The 16,867-nt window shown below is 35.1% G+C and overlaps 1 protein-coding gene across 2 annotated transcripts in view; it reads right to left on the reverse strand.

The window, feature by feature from the left end:
- Positions 1-16,867, reverse strand: part of LOC150082000 (protein meiotic P26-like) — a 263,546-nt gene that overhangs the window by 131,924 nt on the left and 114,755 nt on the right. For both annotated transcript variants that reach the window (XM_090379044.1, XM_090379043.1), the window contains exon 6: positions 11,717-11,926. In XM_090379044.1, the coding sequence (XP_090235170.1) occupies positions 11,717-11,926 (210 nt within the window). The remainder of the gene's footprint in view (positions 1-11,716; positions 11,927-16,867) is intronic.

Genomic DNA, 16,867 nt, shown 5'->3' on the forward strand with positions numbered 1-16,867 from the left:
AAATCACCGGCTAAGAAATCAAAGGAAGGAGCCAAGGAGTTTTTCTTTGGTTCCCTTCCTTTGCTTTTTTGGCCAGGATGAATCAGTAGGACCTTGGCATAATGGATGCAGAAAATTTATAGATAATATTCTATTGTATGCAGTCAAAGAGAGCAGATGTTTTAAGTTGGCTTCAGTGAATTAACTGAATGAGATTATGATAAGGTGTTAGTAAACAATTTCTTTTTTTGTTTAACAATTTAATTACAGAAAATTATAGAAAGTAATAATAATAAAAAAACATCTTATTTCAAAAATTTTATTTCAATAATTTTGTGAAATTAATTTCTACAACATTTGTAAATTTAATTCTTAATTTTTCTAAAGCATTTCTGTTAAGTTACAATCTTTCTGATAACTTCAGCAGCTTAATTTGAGTTTCACTAGTGGATAAGAGTTTAAATTTCATAATATTTTGTTAATTTAAATTCTATAATATATTGTAAATTTAAATTTTGTACTCTTTCTTAAGTTCAGATTTTACTTAAATAATAACTGTCCCAAGATACACTTTCAATACACCTTCTGAGGTTAACAGAACTCGGATAGAAATTCAGATTCTAAAGTCAGTCTAGTAGACAAACCAAGCTCAACTGATGACACTTTTCTTTTCGCCTGATGCAAGGAGCATGCTGATCTCAAATAAAAACATGGTACATTACTAGAAGAATTTGAGTCACTGAAGAAATGGGCACTTAACCTAGAAAAAATTTAACTAAGGGCTAGTATAGCCCTTAGCTAGTAAACAAATGTAACTAAGGGATAATGTATCAGAGATTCAAATATCATGTGACTTGCCAAATGATGCATCCCTAATTCAGGTTCCTAATTGCAGAACAGAGTAGTCAATTGCATACTGCTCTGGTTTAAGAAGATTCAGTTTTATTGGGAGACACTTATCAGGGAAATGGGTAACATTTTTAACAAATAACCCTAGTTCTAGTTCACCTATAAAGATAGGTGAACTAGAACTAGGGTGCTTGCTGGAAGCAACAATTGATGATATTACCAACAGATTGTAAGATTTTAAGGGGGTAAACATTATTATTCATGCGGGGACTAATAACATTAAATAAATGGCCTCACAGTTTGTTGGATAAATTTAGGACTATGCAGAAACAAATCTGTGGGTTAGATCAGAATGTGCATATCTGCACATTCTGATGCAATTCTGCCAAGACATGACAGGAGGGATTATAAGCTGAAAGCCTTGTGGATTAAATCAACACCTGAATAACTATGCAAGGCTTTTGTGGGAAAATTTTTATTAGTGTGGTCTGCACTTTTAGGTAGATGCAATCTACATTTTTCAGATACAGCATTAATTTAAATAAAGCCTGGTGCAAGGCTTTTTGCCAGTATCATTTAGGATATGTTAAGGCACATATGGACAACATTTCACGTGGCTCGCAACCAATACAGAAAATATATTTAATATACTGTAAAGTGTAAATTCTGCTATGAAAGACAATTTTATAGAAGTATAAATGTTTGGTTAAATTAAATAAATAATATAATAATGTTAATTCATATATATGACTAAAATGAAATAAAATTAAGTTAGCTATTTAGACAAAATTGACTCCATTCTACTTGATGCAATTTTAAAACGTATAAGTCCAAATCGTTGTTTTAGATAGGTTTACCCTCATATACCTACCCTCAGCCATTTTCTGTTATTTCCAATAAACTGACACATTTTCGACTTTTCTCCTGACAACTCATTCAGCTGGGCCAGAAAAATCTTACTTTGTTCATATGTTCACTTTTTTTTTTACCTAAAATTCTTTTAGGTAAAAGTCTTTGCTCTAAACTATTTTTAGGTAATTAACTTATTTAACTAGTGTTACAGGAATGTACTTCACTTTCACAGATGGCAGTTTGTGGCATTTCATGTTTTCTTGCAAACTTGAAATAATCGGCAACTTGGGTAAATGACCTACGTGTTTAGACCAGCAACTGGAGTCCTGTTGACTCCTGCAGTCGATATTTTCATTTGTGGTACAGTCAGTCCTCGTATAGCACGATAGTTGTGTTCCTAGAAACCCTCGTGCAATGCAAAATCGTGCAATATAAACAACAGGCCCTATGGGAAAAATAGGGTTAGGTGCCGACTACCCAAGATTGAACACACATTTGTAACCAAAACATGACCAAACACAATAAATAATCGTAATAAAATACTTACATATTTTATTACGACTATTACGTAATAAAATATTGCTAATGCTTTTGCTTCTATCATAAGCAAACTTTTTTTTTGTTTGATTTTCTATCCAAACAGTTGATACCGTTGCATCTCTTCCAATTCTTTGTGTCTTAATCTAATGGATTTTAATTGCACTTTGAGTTGTTCCTGCTATGAAAGTTGTTTTTATTTTCTCTGCATTCTTTGTAATTCTCGGCGCTGCCTCATTTAGGTCTGTAGCACGTGCAATATCACATGGTCTTTCATTTCGCTCAAAGCGTTTCACAGTTTCATATTTTTTCGCTATCGACAGTGGCAGACTGGCCATAAGCCTTACATGGAAACCCCGGTAGGCCGGAGGCCGGTGTGATTTTGGCCATAAACCGTGGTATGAGGCCACTATAAATTTTTCCGGGTAAGAATTTTTGCCCCAGTCCACCTCTGTTTATTGATATTGTTTTTTTTTTCCCCCTCTCTGAATCTGCAGTGTCTTCATCAGGACGCTTTCTTTTCACACCTTTTAAGTATTTTACTCATTTTTAGGGAATAAAGCACAATTACAAAACGAGGAGGTGCGCTCAATATACATAAACAAAGCTGCGCGTGTGTAGCAACTGAATAAACAACACTGTAAAGGCAGAGATACACTATTAACACCTCACATTTTACTAAAGCACATTTCTAGGGGTTACTACCATAAAACAATAAAAACAATTTCCAGTTGCGTTTCTGCTAGTGGAATCTGTTATAAACTGGTAGTAAACGCGATCTAATTGCATTTGCGATTATACCGATAGCTGGAATTGTGTTGGTTTTTACGTTATTATGGTGAAATGTGTTTCCCCTTCATTCATATAAAGCACAAATACATTTTCAGAATCTTCTCATCATTCCTATCGTGTTGCGTTCAGTTGGGGTGATTCCGTATTCGACTGTCATTTCTTGTAAACACAAAGGCGAATCGTGATTAAGCGAATTCGGTTCGTGTTATATAAGATATCGTTCCCCTATTTATAAATTGTGTATGATCGAATTCGTGTAATGTAAACACATGTTATCTGACTGTACTGTACTAATCACTGATTTTTGATGACAATAACCCTTACAATGTCTTTGTTTGACAAAGACATTGTAAGAGAGTTATTTCATTGTAAAGGTCCGATTTAAATCAGACCTGGAGAGTAGAGTATAGAAGTCATCCTATGAAGAAGTACTGAGGTAACTCTTCTGTAATTTTCTAGTATTAATAAAACATAGGATATATTGAGCCATAGCTGCTCTTAGATTCATAGTTGTCAAACAAAAGAAAACTATCCTACGAGAGAGTGTTTCAAGAAAGGTGGACAAATGATTATTTTTTTTTATTGAATCAAAAAACAAACCCGTGTCCTTAATCTATTCTGAAACTGTTTCTGTCTTCAAGGAATACAATATTAAGCATCATTACAACATGAAACACAATGAATATCATAAAATTCAAGGAGAAATTAGAAAGATGAAACTAGAAAAATTGATGAAACAGACTAAGTCTGACTACATTCTTTTTGAAAAAGCAAAAATTTTCTAACAACGTTTCGTTTGCAAGTTATAATTTTATTAGAGAAATTTGCCGAGCACTCAAAAAGTTACTCTGATGGGGAATTTATTAAGGAGTGCTTAACCTCTGTTGTTAATATTTTGTGTCCAGAGAAGAATGAAGAGTGTGATGCCATTAGCTTGTGCCAAAGAATGGTTACAAGATGCAGTGAGGAAATTTCTGCAGATTCAGAAAAAAAAGCTTAGCAATGCTGGCTTCTAAATTTGAGACCTTTTTCATTGGCTCTCAATGAAAGCACCAATATATCGGATATCGATAAATCCCACGAATAAAAATTGCCCAGCTGGCAATTTTTATTCATGGGATTTATAGTGCTTTTTTTTAATATATATTTCTTCAGTAAAGGCAAAGCATTTACTGAAGAAATGCTTTGCCTTTGAAGTATGAATGATACTACCAAAGGTGATGATATTTTCAACAAACTAAAAGCATCCATGAAGAAATTTAAACTTTCTTTTGATAAGCTCGAAAGTGTGACAACAGATCCAGCAATGAAAGAAATAAGGTGGGTCTAATTTCCAAAATAAAATCAGAAATGTGTTTCCTCAACTTGGAAGAAAACGATTTTACTTCTTTTCACTGTTTGATACACCAGGAGAACTTGTGTGCTAAATCTCTTAAATTTGCAAATGTGATGAAAGTTGTGGTCTCAACCATTAATTTTATAAAATCAAAGGGGCTCAACCATTGCCAGTTCAAGCTATTCCTTGAAGAACTTGAGAATGAATACGGAACATTGGTCTATTACTGTAAAGTTATTTGGTTAAGCAAAGAAAAAAAATGCTTCAGCACTTTTATAATCTTAGAGAAGTCTGGATCTTTATGGAGATGAAGGGCAAATCTGTTCCAGAACTAAAAAGTATTGAATGGAACGTAATCTTGCATTTCTTGTTGATATCACATCTCATTTAAACGAACTAAATCAGAAAATACAAGTACAAAATCAGTTAGTTCATGAACTTTATGTTCACATAAAAGCTTTTCAAACCAAACTTCAACTTTGGGAAAGACAACTTAGAAATCGTGACACTTACCACTTTCAGCCAATCACGATAGTTCTGATTATATTTCATAAGCTGAAGATTTAGTAGTCATTACTACAGAATTCAGTGTTAGATTTCAAGATTTCAAATCAAGACTCAGATTTCACACTATTTTCAAATCCTTTTAATGTAGATCTTTATCAGGCAAGAAAAGAGCTGCAAATGGAATTAAATTAACTTAAAAGCAGTGATCTTCTTCTTCAAAAGAAATTTCAATATGTTTCTCTATTGGAATTCTGTCTCTCTTCCGTTATTGCTTTCCACGAATGATAAAATTTGCTAGAAAACATGCCTCGATTTTTGACAGTACCTATAAATGTGAACAGCTATTTTCAAGAATGAAATTCACCCAAGTCTAAAACAAGATCAAGATTGACAAACACGCATTTAGAAAGCAACTTGAGGGTAGCAACAACTTCTATTCCCGCTAACCTTGAAAATTTGGTAAAAGATCCTCAAGCACAAGTATCTCACTAACTGTAAGTAAATTGGTTGTTTTTTCCTAATAAACTTTGTTTCTATAATTATACAATTATCATAATTACAATATATATTTTTGGAATTAATGAATGCCAATTAGATATATGAAAATATTGCTTCAACTATATCATTTCTTAATTCATAATTTTCATGATTTATTTATTATAAAAATAGTTGCAATTTTATTATTTGATCTTATTATTTATTACGACTGTTAGGTAAATTTGCCATTCTTTTAGTAGCGTGGCCTGAATCAGGATGGACTTAGTCTTGTGTGGCCCACTGAATAAAAAAGGATGCCCATGCCTGTCTTAAGGGTTCAGGGAACTGACAGTGGGTGGGGAGAGAGAGTAATATAAACATGCATATATCAGATGATATGGGTCAAAATAATGCTTGCAAACGTCAAGAATTCTTGTTTGTTGCTGAAATAGCTGATGTAGGTAATATGTTCTGAGAGTGGCAATGTTTCAAATGAGCAGTTCCAAATAAGCTGTTGTCACCATCACATACTGTTTCTTGAGACCAATTGTGCCATATTGCACCTACCAACAAAAGTAATTGAGGCTACATATGATAACTGCTCAGGGAGCAATCAAAGAAGTCATACATTTGAATTCGTTGTAGACAACAAAAAATCCCAAGAGTTTTGCATCATTAACTATGATGTGAATGAGTGACAAAGGTTCTTGCAGATCTGAGAGGAAACTGAAAGTAGAGTGTCAGGCATTGTTGAACAAGCAACATTTTCAAAGCATACACTGCAGAAGATTACTTCCTGTAAGCAGAAACAGTTGAATGAAGCGAGAATGACCTATTCAGGTCCTGGCTAGGATTACTACTTCTTTTTTCATTTTTACAGGGTCATAATTATGATTCAGGTTTCTACTGAAGCAGCTTGTTATGTGTTTGCATTTTTGCAGAAGTGTCCACTATTGCATACATATTATCTGTATACTGCATCTGTAATCAGGATATGGGACTATAATACTAATCTGACTGACGACAGGGGAAACAAAAACTAAACTTCAAAAGGTGTGTCAGGGTGATAAACTATAGAAGAATTTGTTATTTTGTTATATGTTTTTTTTTTTTTAGGAGCATTAGCAACTAAAGCCATATTGCTCCGGGGATATGCAGTGGTCATTCCCTGACCTTTCCGCATCCTCCGTATTTGGTGGTGACGGGCTCGAACCCCGGTCTAATCAAGAAGCGTGTGCTACTATAGAAGAATAATTAGTCTTAAGTCTGCAGTCATATCATGAGTTTTGTTAATGATATGGGTGAATTCAAACTCCTGGTCAGGACAACTAATGCTGGCATAATATGGCAAACAGAAACTTAATGTCACCCAGAAATTGGGGATGAAGAGTTTCACTATGGTATGTATGATGTTTTAGGAAAGACAGGGAAGACAGAAAGGATGGTAGGGTTTTTTTACTTTTTATCAAAAGCAGACTGAGTGCAAAAAGAGCTTTTGCTGAGTCAGAAGTTGCACCCGCCAGCATAGAATCTGTGATGTGATTTAATTGAAAACAAAGGTATGAGAGTGGGAGTAATCTACAGATCAGAAGATTGTGAAGAGTATGATGAGTCTCTATATGTAGATGAAATAGGCTAGTAACCTTATGAGTGATTTCAATTTTCACCTAACTGATTGGAATAAGTGGGAGGGAAACTCACCATGGGGAACAGAATTTTTAAATAAACTAGATTATTATTATTTGTCCAGCATGTTAAAAAAAATAGGTAAGAATATTCTAGACCTCATCATTAGTCCCAAATCAGATGACATCACACAGCTTATAGTACAGGAACCACTGACAGGTAGAGTCAGTGTCATTAGGTGGAAGATGAAGAAAGAAACTGCAGTAGTTATATGTAAAGGCAAGATTTTAATTTCACAAAAGGGGACTACGATAGTTTAAGAAGATACATGGCAGCTATGAATTGTGTGGATTTGGGGGGTGGGGCAAATATATTAGAATTATAGAATACCTTAAAAGCAATAATCACTGAAGCCATGAATACCATACATACCATTAAGAGAATACAGCACAAGGAAGATACCAATTTGGATTAATATGGAACTGGCCAGTCTAATAGAGCAGAAAAAGATGCCGTGGAAAAGTGATCAAAAGTACTGAAGCCTACAACAGCTACAAGTTGATTTGTAACAGTACCAAAGAAAAGGTTAGGATAGTTCTCGTATGCAGCCAAGGCTGAGTATGAAAAAACATTGGCTAAGAGAGCAAATAATGGAGATAAGGAATTCCTCACATAGGTGAATACAAAAAAGAAGAAAACAAATCAGATCAGACCCACTTACACACGGTGTGGGAAAGCCTTAAATAACCCAGCTGATGAAATGAATAAGTACTTTGCTTTGATCTTTACTAACAAAAGACTGTTCATGGTGAGGCTGTGTGAATAACGCTATAAAGCATGAAATCAGTGATACTCTAATTTCTGATTGTTTATTAGAAAAACTTTCTAGGGAAAAAGGCAGACACTGCATTGAACCAGTTAGGTTTATTATGAGGATATCACTGAATTTGCAGAGAATTCTTTGGATTTCAGAAGTGCTAATGTATCATCAATACATAAAGGCTAGCCTAAATTCAGTGGTAGGGAAAACCTTGGAGGCAATGATTAAGAGTGCAATCCACAGATATTTAGACAAAAATGGCATTCTAAAGGACAAATAACTTGGTTTTCCCTTGGACAAATAAGGGAAAATCATGTTTAACTAACCTGCTAAGCAATTTTGAAACAGTTTTGGATAAGTTGGATGTAGGAAACAAGTTCAACATATTTTATTTGCATTATAGCAGGGGACATTTGACTTAGTCCCTCATGAGAGGTTACTGTATAAGCTGGAACATGTTGGGATTACTGGAAAAATTCTAAGATGGATTGCTGGGCAACTGCAAGGCAGAAGATTGTGATTAATGGATATTCTTAAGATTGGTATAAAGTCAGAAGTGGTGTTCCCCAGGGATCGGTTCTTGGACCACTGTTGTTTCTGATTTTCATAAACAACATCGACAAAGGAGTACATGGCATGCTGTAAAATTTGCAGATGATAAAACAATTGGAAGAGTTGTTAATGATCAGTGCCAAGCAACTCGTCTTTGGGATGACTTAAACAGGCTTCAAGAATGTTCAGAGAAGTAGAAGCTGTGTTTTGATGCAACAAAATGAAAGGTTTTACATTTGGGGAATAGCAACCCCAAAATAACTTATGCACTTGATGTTTAGGTTTACAGTTTTATTGGTGCATTAGTGACAAAGCCTATTATGCATCAAGACAAGGTTACAAAATGTTAAAACTGAGTTCTGGTAATTAATTTTAATATTAATTTAAATATATATATATATATACAGGGTGTTTCAGTTAAACGTTTCAGAACTTCTAAGAGGGGTAGGGTACATCCTGACAACTCGAAATCATATAGCAATGTGGGGTCGGAAATGCTTTCCCGAAGCGGTGTTGTACACAGAAGCACCATAAAAAGAAAAGAGACCGTAAGTGAGAAATCGTTTTAATAATACATGAAAAGAAGCAAAAGGTACATGGATTAAAGTAAGTGTTCGAAGTTTCTTCAACCTCGTATTGCTTTCGCACAGTGGTACCTTGGAAAATGTGCTACAAATCCCCTTTTTCCTGCTGAAGTGTTGTTTTCCGATGAGGCATCCTTCACAAGGGAAGGAATTTTCAACACGCATAACAACCATATCTGGGCGGTCGAGAACCTGCATGCAATACGACGTCGTGCAGCACAGATTCGATTTTCGGTCAATGTATGGGCCGGTATTATGGGAGATCACCTCATCGGACCTTACCTGTTACCATGTCGTCTAACCGGACCTATCTACTTGATCTTTCTGCAGCAAGTATTGCCACAACTTTTGAGAGATGAACAGATTTCTGCATCGACGCAACAGAACAGACAATGTGGTTCCAACACGATGGAGCCCCTGCCCATTATAGCGGAGATGTTCGTAACTACCAGGATGTCACATTTGGTCAACAGTGGATCGGACGTGGTGGTCCCGTGCGTTGGCCTGCTCGGTCACCCGACCTATCATGTCGTGATTTTTATTTCTGGGGTCATATGAAATCGCTAGTTTATGTGTCATAAACCCTGTTGACAATGCTGAGGAGCTGGTTGCAAGAATCGCAGTAGCTGCCGAAGAAATTCGAAATTCGCCTGGAGTATTCCAGAATGTTCGGATGTCCATGTGTCAGAGATGTGAGGCGTGCATTGTAGCCTGTGGAAGAAATTTCGAACACTTACTTTAATCCATGTACCTTTTGCTTCTTTTCATGTATTATTAAAACGATTTCTCACTTACAGTCTCTTTTCTTTTTATGGTGCTTCTGTGTAGAACACCGCTTCAGAAAAGCATTTCCGACCCCACATTGCTATATGATTTCGAGTTGTCAGGATGTACCCTATCCCTCTTAGAAGTTCTGAAACGTTTAACTGAAACACCCTGTATATATATATATATATATATATATATTTAAATTAATAATTTGTAAGAATTTAAAAACAGCTGACATGTTATTGTCAGATAAAATCTTGCTGAGTGTATAAGGCTGTCATATGGTTAAAAGCAGTAAAACATGTATCATTCAATAGTGTCCAGTTAATTAAAATACGTGTAAATGATAAAATAGTGTCATAGAGCCCAGACATTGGGGGAGAGGGGGTAATCAGCCCTCAACAAAAAAGAATGTGTCAGATGACTGTGTTCTTGCTCAGCTCCTATGTGGTGCTGAGCAAGAACAATTTCCTCTTTATGCTTCCTGCACAGATTAGACTGCCTAGGTTCGATTACAGGCTTTATGTGATGAATCTATTCATAGTACAGTCCATAAATCCTGCCTTTGTGTGTATCTTTTTGTATATTATTTGCCTGTAGTCTGTATAAGGGGCTGACATGCCATGATTGTTAGTGGGAATTGCTGAATTGGCTGTATCATCCAAATCACTTCCCCTAACTGCCATGTGGCTGGGAATTCAGCAGAAGCAGATATCAAATTTATGTTCATAGAGAGAATGTATCTTCTGCTTAACCTGAGATAGCACTGGATGAAAATTGAATCTCAAAGATGATAAAGCCTCTAATATGTTCAAAGAATTGGAATATATAACAAACCGTTGGTACTGACAATTTCTGATGTAATTAGACTACAGCATGAAGTTCTGTAGGCTGCATTCATGGAGAATCTGCTCAGATATAGCATATCCTATCATGATTCAATTTGAGCAATTGGTGTAAAATGGCAAGAAGTCAATGTTCAGCTCAGAGTGCTGAATGCAGCTGCGGGTATACAGTTTTTTTTTTTTTTTTTTTATGAAAACTCCAAACACAAGAGGTATTAGAACTTATAGTACTTGGCACTGTGCATGGGCTGAAGACTGAAAAGATGAAAGCTACTTGTTGACATTAAACTTTGAATTTCTATAGATTGTAATTTTCAAGAAATACGTATGAAGGAGGGAGTTGTTCCAGAAAATGGAAGTTGAATGAATAAATGAGAAAGAAGAAAAGTTGGTTATGTGAGTTGGAAGTTGGACAGTAAAAGGATGTTGACTGATTTGAAAGAGAGAGCAGGAATTACATAAGCCAATTCAGAAGAACAGTGCCCATTGAAGTATCCACAAAAAAGTCATACAGTAAAAACAGGATGACCATGAGACAGAGGGAGATGAAATTCTGGTAGATATGAGTCATTAATTAACCTAACTGACCTCTTTTCAATGGAATCTAGAAGCCTGAAAGGTTTTGGGGGCACTGCCCAAGATGTGTGGGAGCAATATTCCATGGTAGGACAGATTTGCGATTTTTACAGAGTGAACAGCTGTTTGGAGGAAAAGTAACACCTAGAGCAAAAGAGAACGACCAGTTTTTTAGATGCAGAGGAAGCAATATTTAAAATGTGCTTATGCCAAGAGAGATTAGAAGTCGGGGTAATCCCTAATAGAGATATGTCATCTTGTCTAGAAATCTGAGTGTCATTGAAGATAAGAATAGGAGCAGAAGAATCCTTTTTTTAAGCTATAAGACAGGATTGAGTACTAAATACTGTATTCAGAACATTTGGCAATTTTACCCTATTCTGAATTACCACTGATGCATATTGCAGTCCCCCCCCCCACATACCATAGCAGACACATTCCCATAACGACAGCATGCCACCAGCAGACTCATGGCAACGATGTAAACTATATTGAATCATTAAAGACAGAACATCAGAGTTTACGAGTGCAGTAAACATATGAACTACTTTAAACTATTTTATTTACCAGTACATTCAAGACAATAACATATATAAATAAATAATATCAGAGATACCTGTTTTAATGAAAGGATCTCCATCGTATTACCCAACTTTAGAAGTCGTTCTGTAAATCTGCAAGCATCTTCAATTTTATCAACTGTCTTTTCGACATTATGGAAAGTATCCATAACTTGCAACTCCATAGCAGAATGAAGAGTTTCTAATTCATGAAGCTGATTATCTTTTTGCTTTTCTAAAAATGCTTTATAACTTTGGAATGTTTCCTATTAAAATAAATTAAATATTGTATCTGTATATCTCAAAGTGGAGCATTGATTATAGGCTATTCAAATGTATTGTAAAGTATATTTATGGCACTTAAAGTGAACTGTATTATTATGCTATAAAAGTTGTATTATAAATATCCTAGTATTTGATACTAGATATTTTAATATAAAAAAATAACAAGATATCATCACTATAATATTTACCAGTTGAAGACTGGTGGATAATATGTAACATTTAGGTTCATTCACAGTTGAATCAACTGTATTCCGCAATAATTTTCCATTATTTAACTGTCATGAATACACACTTTGCACTAAGTAATATAAACCTAATTTATACAGGATGGTTATAAAGTCGTTTTCAAATTTTAAAAATTAATAACTCAAAAATTAGAGGTCATATTGAAAAATGGTTTTTTGCACTGTAATCAGTTTATGTAAGATTTCTTTTTTAAATATATATATAAAAAAAAATTAATTTAAATTTGACCAACAAAGGGAAGACAAAGTAATTATAGAAAAATAACATGAAAGTAAATTTTTTGCCAAACTTTAATGACGTTCAATTGCCATGTGTCCATCATTATTTTCTAAAAAGAAATTGAGACAGAGCATTCTTTTCTCCCCAGCTATCTTCAAAATTTCCAGTGAAATGTTTACTACCTCTTGACAAATTGCATCCTTCAAAATTTGTATTATAAATAATCACAGAAAATTTGAGTTGAAGGGAAATCTCTGTAAACACAGTGCTCAGATATCCCTACAACCAAACATCTGTTGGAATTAGGTTAGGTGATCTTCCAGGCAGAGCATATAGAAAGCGGCAACTGATAATTTGATCTTCTGTGAAGGTTTCACATAGCTGTTTGACATTATTGTCAATATGGGACATAGCAATGTCCTGCATAAAAATTATGCTTTCATGTAAACCACATTTATTAATCTCTATGATAATTTTAGTCTGCAATAGGTCAAGATATTGCATGTCGTTAACTGTGCATGTCTCAAAATGCCCTTGTTTGTTAATGGTTTAAAAGAAAAACGGGAACAGTAGCATGTGCCACAAATCACATCATACTATAACTTTTAATGGGTGGAGTGGTTCCTCAACACATGCATATGAAGATTTTCTCTAGCCCAAATTCAACAATTTTGTACTATCATGAATTATTCAAGCTGAAAATGCACATCATCCATTCACAACACTTTAATATTCTGGATCCCATGTAATCTTGTCAACCATCCACTGGGTGAAAGCTTTGATAGTTATTAGTTACCAGTCAATGCAGATGTTTTATTTCATAGAGAAATAGAAGATCTACCATTAAAGCTTTATAAACCATGCTCCAAGAAATATCAGTCATATGAGATGTATGGCAAGCACTAGACAATCTCAACCTCAACGAATCTGATCAGGCTTGTTGTCGCAATTATCTGAATCACTTCTTATGATTAGTATTAGCAGTGGTAAATGATGCAAGATGGTAAGTTTACGCTGTATAAGCAAAAAAAAAAAAAAACTTCCAATGTCACCTCTACATCCATTCTAATTGGTTGTATAGTTCTTCCTTAAATTCTTCACACTACCCACTTCCATAACACCAGATGGTTCAAGACAAATTTCCAAACATCTATCCTGAAATCATCCTTACTGAATTGGAATTAATGCCTCCTAATGTGCTTAGTCTGAGCACATATGATGCTGATGAAACACCACTCCTAGGCTTAGAAGTCAGTTAACTTTCATCAAAATGCCTTACATTAAACAACTTTTATATGGTTCATTTCAAACATGGCGGCGCTGAGACATTTTACTGATTTTGATATGCTCCAAAGGCTGCAATAACACTATTGTGATTCTTGTAATAAAGATTAATGAAAAGTGGCTTATCTTTAGGCAACATTTTAAAACAAACTTAACTGGACTTGTTTAGTGAAATTAGGGCTACAGCTTCAAGCTTTATCTTTACGATGAAGAATAATACCACAACAGGTAAACAGTTTAATTCTCCATTCACTAAGTCACTTCTTTTTATAATGAATTTACATTATGGATTTGACCATGCAGCTCTTTTTTTCTTTAAAGAAAAAAATCTTTGACATTTGAATAGTCTAAACATACATGTGTAGTAAAAAAAATTTATTTCACACAGGTTCAATGCACAATCTGTTATGTTCATCTGTCCACAGATGAAATTTTACAAATAGATGAAACTTTTTTTTTTGAAAAAAATTTAAAAAAAATAATACAGTCCTAGCTACATAGCAACAATGGTTGCAAAATACACCCTCCTGGCACTTTGCCATCCTGAGGTGGTTTCCTTTTGTGAAATAAACAGATAATAATAGTAAAATTTATAGAAATTCGCTAGAAAACAACTTCTTTGTCTTCGCCTTTTACCACGTTATATGGGGTCGGCATTCAATGTTCCCAATTCACACTTCACATCCTCTTCTTCTCCTCTAGTTGGATTAACTTCTTAACCGGAACACATCTATTGGTTTTGGCATAGTTTTTACAACCGGATATCCTTCCTGACGTCAACCCTCACCATTTATCTGGGCTTGGGATTTAAGCTGCCGATCTACTAAACCTGCCGTAGCAATACAAATGGAGCAGCTCTTATTCGGTGAAGCTTCCTCGTGATGTCACAATTTAATAATTTTATGCAATTTATGCCGAATTTCTAGTCACCACTGAACAAGCAGGTGGCACTGCTGTAGTTCTTTTATCTCCTGGAAACATCCAAATGGCTGACTCGGTAGAATTACTGTGCCCTTGAAAATATCAATAATGTATAACTCAGCAACACGTGAGCATTTTTAAATACAATTCGGTATCCTGAAAACTTCTACATCAAAGCTATTAGGTAGCACAACAATTCTACAAAGAATTCCCAGTGACTGATTATAGTTCCTTAAAAAATTAATGACCTTGAAATTTCCTATGTTTTGCTATGTGCGAACATAATAATGATAGCCATTTTAAAAAAGTTCACAGTCCGAAAAATAAAACAACCTTTAGGTCCCAAATCTTAACCTATCACTCACCCACTTATTTTATCTAAAATATAACTTCTTTTTGAGCAACACTCCCGAAATCCTTCTTTATTAATTAATTTTAATAGAGCACTAATTTAGCTAGCATACAGCTGGTGCCACCAGCGCCAATATAGAAAACAACTAAATATAGATAAAAATTAAACTAACAACTTCATAAAATGATGATAAAATAAACTTGATTAGAAAAATACTGGACTATGTTGGTCAAAACCAGACACCTGGCAACATGTCTGAATCTCACTTAACAGTCAATGTAAAGAAACTGTTGAGAATTAACAACACCATTACTGGACTTATTCCAAGAAGTTTTACATTATTAGTTCTGAAGAAGAATAATCCTTCTAAGTGTAAAAAATTTTGTTATCAACCTAATTTGTATAAAAACATATTGGTTGTTTATATTATTAGCATTTTTAGCATTAGCATTGGCACATGATGCAAGAAAGCAAGCTTATATAGCATCAGCAAAAAAAAAAAAAAAAAAAAAAACCTTATTTCACCCATCCTCTCGCTACAAATGTTTGTCAAGTTCTGCCTTGAATTTATTTAAGTTATCAACTTCTACAACGACAGATGGAAGTTTATTCAATCAATCAACCACCCGCTGGCTAAGGGCAAACTTTCACACATCTATCCTACAACCGTCTTTCCTCAATTTGAATTTATGCCCTCTCAGACGATTATTCTGAGCAAGAGGAAGAATCCCATCAGCATTGACATGCTCAAACCATTCAAGGCTTTATACACCTCAATCAGATCACCTCGCCGGTGCCTAGTCTCCAGACACTGTAATTTGCAAAATTTAAGCCTTTCTTCGTAAGTGCAACCCTTCACAAAATCTTGTTGCCCTTCTCTGTACTCATTCCAACAGCTCTACATCCTTCTTAAAATTAGGCCTCCAGACCTGTATACAGTACTCAAGGTGTGGCCTGACCATTGCCTTATACAAGGGGATAATCACCTCCTTATCTCTGATAGAAATATTCCTATATATCATTGACAAGACATCATGAGCTACTCTTACAGACCATCTGCACTGCTCAGAAAACTTCATTTTTGCCTGCACAATTACCCCCAGGTCCTATTCATTCTCTACCACTGTCGGTGTGGTACCACAGAGTTGATACGTTACTCTGGGATTACTGCTTCCCATATGTAGTACTTTACATTTGTCAATGTTAAACTTTATTTGCCACCTCTCAGTCCATCTGCTCAACTTTTCTAGATCCTGTTGCAGCAGTGTACTGTCATTAGTGTCATTAACAACCCTGCCAACTGTGTATCGTCTGCAAACTTGGACATTAAGCCCGATATACCATCATCAATATCATTTATAAATACAGAAAACAACAATGGACCAAACACTGAACCCTTTGGGACTCCACTAATAACATTAGTCCACGAAGAGCAGTGTCCATTGTCTTCTCCCACTCAACCATCCTTTATCCATAGCAGCAATTTGCCTCCAATGCCACACTGCTCCAATTTGTGCAGCAGTTTTCCATGTGCAACAGAATCAAAGGCCTTTCTAAGATCCAAATATATGATATCAAAGTTATTCTTTGCATCCAGTTCCTTTGTGACTACATCATAGTATCCAATCAAATTTGTCAGACAAGACTTCCCCTTAACAATCCCATGCTGTGGCTGAGATATAATTGAAGTCTTGTCTAGATGATCCTACATTGCTTCTTTAACCAGTGCCTTCATTAATTTCCCTGTAACAGAATTACAGACCTGCTAGTTTAACTAACAGGTCTGAAATTACCTGTGTCTCCCTTTGATACTCCTTTGCAGATTGGGGTTACATTTGCACATCTCCAGTCCATGGGTAATCCCCTGAGTCCAGGGAAGCTCTCATAATTATGGCTAAAA

Source organism: Mastigoproctus giganteus, chromosome 8, assembly GCF_048544385.1.
Source record: "Mastigoproctus giganteus isolate SK-2022 chromosome 8, ASM4854438v1, whole genome shotgun sequence".
NCBI classification, from domain to species: domain Eukaryota; kingdom Metazoa; phylum Arthropoda; class Arachnida; order Uropygi; family Thelyphonidae; genus Mastigoproctus; species Mastigoproctus giganteus.